Source organism: Meleagris gallopavo, chromosome 5, assembly GCF_000146605.3.
Source record: "Meleagris gallopavo isolate NT-WF06-2002-E0010 breed Aviagen turkey brand Nicholas breeding stock chromosome 5, Turkey_5.1, whole genome shotgun sequence".
Classification (NCBI taxonomy): Eukaryota; Metazoa; Chordata; class Aves; order Galliformes; family Phasianidae; genus Meleagris; species Meleagris gallopavo.
In genome coordinates this window covers 12227574-12233083 of record NC_015015.2, presented here as the reverse complement: position 1 = coordinate 12233083, position 5510 = coordinate 12227574, and the positions used below count along the sequence as shown (strand labels likewise).

The following is a 5510-nucleotide window of genomic DNA, read 5'->3' as shown; positions in this document are numbered from 1 at the left end:
GAAAAAAGAAAAAAAAAAAAAGAAAGCTCTTTACCTTCTGAATGGATTTTACACAGTTGCACAAAAGGAAAAAGACAAAAGAAGAGAGAAAAGTTCCCACCAGGTCTTCCCCTCCAAAATTAGCATTGGCATAGGTGAAGTTATACACAAAGGAAAGTCTTGCTTTCTTTGTGCTTCTCACAATGACATCAACATGCATGGCTATGAGATGACAAGAAAATACCTCACTCAGGATGAGTAACAAATTAGAATTTTCTTCAAAGTAAAAAAAATGATAACACAAGACCATCATAGGTATACTCTAGCTCTTTCCAAACATTCCTTGTCTAGATGTCAGTTAACATCACTTGATTGGAGATCTGTTTTATCTAATGCAACACAGGGGAATGTTCTGAATAGGCTATAAAATGTCTACTATGCAACTTGGTTGGGACATCTGCCAAAAATGCAGTTGGCTTTGTTTTTGACATTATTATCTACTTTGAAATTACTCCATAGAATAAATAGTGATATTCCGTGGGTAGAGGTAGATTATGGGGTTGAAACAATCAAATTGGAGCCCCGTAACATTATGTGCTATAGGAGGATTCTCATAAAACTGAGATATTCCCATAATTAACCACTAGCCATGGGATATTATAATATATTCCATGGTGACTAGTATTTTTTTCATTTCCCTCCCCCCTGGTAGAATTAGTATGATTAATTTTGCTCTGGTTTCACCTATTGCTGACATAAATCAGTATAATTAAAAGTAAAAATACCATAATATGAGACAATCACTGTTCAGGTCAAACCAGCCAGTAATGACCAGTCAGACCTTTTGCAGTCAGCCTCTGCCGCTAGGTTGAGAGCTCTAACTCACCAACCCAAAAAGGAGTGTGGTTTAGAAAATGTAGTTCAAAACTCTTCATACTTCTAAATGCTAATTTCTAGTGGAATATTATAGAATAACTGGTTAACATGCCATGGAATAAACATCCTTACATCTAGTCTTGTCTCAGAATGAGTCATTTTGTATTAGTGTCAAGAATTTGAGCTGTTGTTCTACTTTGCAGTTAATCATCAGAAAGAGACGGATCGTCTCATGAATATGCATGATGGTATAGTTGTCCCTTCAACTTACTAGGCACCTAGTTTCTGTAATGAGATGTACAATATCTGCCATTTAAAACAGCTGAAAGGTCCCAATTGGGAACAAATGAGAAAGCATCTGGCTGTTTTGAATTCCAGCCCTGTTTTGTCAGAGAACTCTGTAATTGCTGAGTACTTGGCTCCTACTCTGCTCTATGAAGCATTCAGCTCTCAGGAGCCTCTGAGATGCATTACATAGTCCAGCAAAATAGCTGTAGAACTCTCAAAATTCTTCCACTAGATGTAACAGCTCTTCAGAATATCTTGAGACTTGTATGCCCTTAACCAGGACCAAAGTTTGGGCTCCTAGAGCGTGCTCTCATGCTTAGTTTTGCTGATCAGCCTCCACTGTACCATTTGTCCCTGCAACCTAGATTTCACACATATTATTCACTGTGTGATGGTGGGACTAGAATGGATAAATGTGCTACCCATTGCTCTAAGAAAGCAGTCTGGCTGAATCTTAAATCACTACGCGGGATGGAGATTAACGGTCAGATGGACATTCCTCTAAGAGGTTTCCTACCTGCTCTGTTAATTTCTAAAATTTCTTCTTGGGCCAGTGGGCAAGTGTCGCTCTGAGTACTGTGATGTGGAGAGTTTACGACAGATTTACAATAATTGGGGGATCCCAGCTGGGGTGGCCTCGGGATATGCTTCTTTTTTTTCTTTGGTAGCTTCTGCTTAGCCATAGCTAAGGAGTAATACATTCCGAAATTGTTCACAATGACAGGGACAGGCATGGCAATGGTCAGCACACCAGCGAGAGCGCAGAGGGCCCCCACCAGCATGCCTGACCAAGTCTGAGGATACATGTCTCCGTAGCCCAGGGTCGTCATGGTGACAACAGCCCACCAGAAGCCGATGGGGATGTTTTTAAAGTGTGTGTGTTCACTGGCACTAGGGTCATTTGGTTTAGCACCTATTCTCTCGGCATAATAGATCATCGTGGCAAAGATTAAGACGCCCAATGCCAGAAATATGATGAGCAGCAAGAATTCGTTTGTGCTGGCACGGAGGGTGTGTCCCAAGACCCGCAACCCAACGAAGTGGCGGGTCAGCTTGAAAATTCGCAGGATTCGCACGAAACGGACTACACGGAGGAAGCCCAGGACATCCTTAGCAGCTTTGGAAGACAGGCCACTGAGTCCAACCTCTAGATAGAAAGGCAGTATGGCCACAAAGTCAATGATGTTCAAAGAGTTTTTGATAAATTCCACCTTGTTTGGGCAGAACGTGACTCTCATCAAGAACTCAAATGTAAACCAGACCACACAGACACCTTCGATGTAGGTGAGGAAGGCTTCAGTCTCTGCTTCCCTGTAGTGCCGCACCTGGGTGTCATTCCCGATGAATTCAGTTTCTGTCTTGTTCACAATGGGGTTAAATCTCTCGTGGGTCTCGAGGCAGAAGGTGGTGATGGAGACCAGAATGAAGAAGAGGGAGGCAAATGCCACATACTGTGAAAAGAAAGATATGAGAGAAATGTTAAGCAGTAAGTTAGGCAGAAAAGCTTTGATTCTGACAAAAAAGAGAGACGAGCTGTGCTAGAACTGAAGATTATACCAAGCCGCCTTCCTCTGGACTGAAGATGCCAAGTCTCACCAGCAAAGATAGCCTGACATTCAAACTTGGAGGGAGAGCAGTACACAAGTACATGCTGATGTCCCATTCCTATACAGATAGCACTTCAGTGTGAGTATGAATTTAAGCAAGCGTTTGAATCTCAGAGCTTTCTTTGGTATTTCAGTTTAAGAACGTACTTAAATTGTACCTGCCTAAACTGAGTCTTTCTGGTCTTAAAGATAGTGAACACCTCCCAAGATAGTGATCATGCAGGAGTCCTTTCACAGCACTGTGTTGGAGGTATGGTGGCTGCCTCTTGCTCCCAGCCAGGTGAGAGCTGTGGCACTTCAGATTCCTCAGTAAGATGCTGGTAAATGCAAATGGCAGTCTCAGGTGGCCTCCACAGTAAGGATCAGAGTCCATTTTGGCATTGTTAGGTTATATCACTACATCCTAAGGACAGGTCAAGGAACAGGCACTTACCAAAACCAAGCTTTACTGCAGTAAACATGACTGCAGTTTGGTTAATCAAGTTATGCTGAAGATGGAAGCAGCCCTCAAAGTCACTGAATGTTTTTCTAAGAATTATTTGCTTTTTCTGCCTCAGCTCCTGCTCTCTTCAGCTTAAAGGAGATCCCTTGGTTATATTCCATAATAACTGAGGGGAACAGTCAGGATGAAATTAGCAACTCTAATGACCACACTTTCTCTGCTCAATCCTCCTTTAATAAATCAAGTAGATCACTGTATAAACATGAAGAACTATATAAATTAAAATATTATTTAGATATTCTCATAGTGTTCCATTAATTGTACTGTCCCTTTTCCAGCAGTGTAGCCAGAGTAGGGGTTAAAAAGAGCTAGTTTATTTTAATTGTCTGCTGCCAGTAAATGCAGAGCAATAATCTGAAACAAATCAGTGCCAAAGGAATAGAATAGTTAAAAATAACTTCTGCTTCATGCTACCAATGCTCTCCTGCAATCAAGAAGTTCCTCCTGTCTGCTCTTTTAGGTAGACATAGTACAAAACTGCACTTGACCTTCCCTATTAGCAAACAAAGTCAAAAGCAAGTATTTGCCAAGTTTAAGGTAAGCTGTTTAATAGAGATCACAGAATTATTTAGGTTGGAAAGGTCCTCTGGAGGTCATTTGGGACAACTTCAAAGTTGGACCCAGGCATGCCTGGGGCCTTGTCTAATCCTGAGTATCTCCATAGCTGGAGCAGCCTGTGCCAGTATTTAACCAATAAGAGCAAATAAGCTTGGAAGGATACAGAAGCAAACAGGCTTTTCTCCATTTTCAATCCAGTCTTACTGCCAAACAGATGAGAAACTTACCCGCTGTCACAGATACAAAACCAAGTACCTTCCCTTGCATCAGTCTATCAGAGCATTCTTATGTGATGGTCCAATGAACATGTTAACATGTGCTAAACTCAGAGCTTAATATTGTAATCTAGGAAGATAAGCAAACTAGAGATTAGGGAAGATAAGAAGTAGGACTGCTGGTATCTTTTTATTGGATTGTCCTATTAAACAGAGAAATTTCTCCAGGCAAAGTGTCTTCATCTGTAAAATAGGTTAAAAAATGATAAGTTGTGGTATGTGCTTTGTGATCCTAGATAAACAGCTCCTATATGTTATAGAATCATAGAATCATAGGATCCTTAGAGTTTGAAAGGACCTTTAAAGGTCATCTAGTCTAACTCCCCTGCAATGAACAGGGATATGCACAGCTGAATCAGGTTGCCCAGTTCTCATTTTATTGTTACTGACTTCACCAATTCTTAACAGTCTTTCTGAAAAATAAGCCAAAGAGCCTTTAAGTGGTCAGTCAGCTTGTGCATTATATTGTTAATGTTCAGAGCATAATTAAGCAAGGGTTAGTTGCCCAACTTTCTGAGTATCAGTAAAACAAGAACTAAAAAACATTTTTCAACAAGAATTCAGGAATATGTTCCCAGCAGCCTTAGAGCATGGTGCTCCATTTCAGCCTGGAGCAGATTTTTACTGAATTTGAGAATTCAGGATGCAGAAGGAAATGCTGACACTTCATTAAACCAGGTTGCGCTCGCCGATAAGAAGCAGAGAGGGGAATTGAACCATTTTGCATTTTAAGGGATCTGTGAAAAGGCCCTTTTCTGCTGATTCAAAATGTGATTCTTCTCTTCTCATATATGAATACATCTCCCGAGTGAGTTTTTCCTGCTTAGGATAACTGTCAGGCTGCTCTTTCACATCAACTGTGTTAAAAAGTGCTGTTTTCCTGCAGTGAAGGGAAGAAATGACCAATTCTGACAGGATATTTAAATTCTCTGCAGTGGTACATGCTAGAGTGTTACCAGTAGAGAACATCACAACCATCCTCTTGCTGTTAGCTGTGTGCATTCTCTTTGGTTTCTGAGGGGAATTGAGAACTTTTAGTCTCCAGTTCAGCAGAGCAGGGAAGTATCTGTTGAATGAGCATGAATGGTTCTGACTGTATTTAAGAACATGCAGAGTTCCTTCACACATACAGGTGTGTTCTTAAATGCTTTGCTTCTTTGGAGCTGTAGGTCTGTTTTCAAGATTTCATAAAACTGACTCCAAGCAATGCTATTGACAACATGGATCCCAATTTCATTTTTTTTTCACTGTCAAATTACTATCTAATCATAAAGCCTATTTTGTGTTTGAGAAGAAAAAATACTCCTTAGCCATTCCATGCTTCAGTATTGAAAGGCCCTTGATTTTAAATGTAACAATTATCAGAACCACAGAATCACAGAATCTCAGAATCACAGAATGGCCAGGGTTGGAAGGGACCTCAAG

The 5510-nt window shown here is 40.7% G+C and overlaps 1 protein-coding gene across 1 annotated transcript; it reads right to left on the bottom strand.

Moving 5' to 3' along the window:
• Positions 1–7: 7 nt before the first annotated feature.
• LOC104909363 (potassium voltage-gated channel subfamily C member 1) lies at positions 8–3123 on the bottom strand. Its single transcript, XM_019616067.1, has 2 exons — positions 2909–3123; positions 8–2655 (listed from the first exon to the last, which is right to left on the bottom strand). Exons 1-2 carry the CDS (start codon positions 3121–3123, stop codon positions 1629–1631), a joined length of 1242 nt encoding a protein of 413 aa, XP_019471612.1. The 3' UTR covers positions 8–1628.
• Between the last annotated feature and the right edge of the window lie 2387 nt (positions 3124–5510).

Bases quoted from the DNA above. Each gene is read 5' to 3' on its own strand.
- LOC104909363 (XM_019616067.1), bottom strand. From the start codon at position 3,123: ATGGACTCTGATCCTTACTGTGGAGGCCACCTGAGACTGCCATTTGCA. The intron at 2,656-2,908 runs GTACAATTTAAG...CTTTTTTGTCAG, and splicing joins GAAAGACTCAGTTTAGGCAG to AATCAAAGCTTTTCTGCCTA.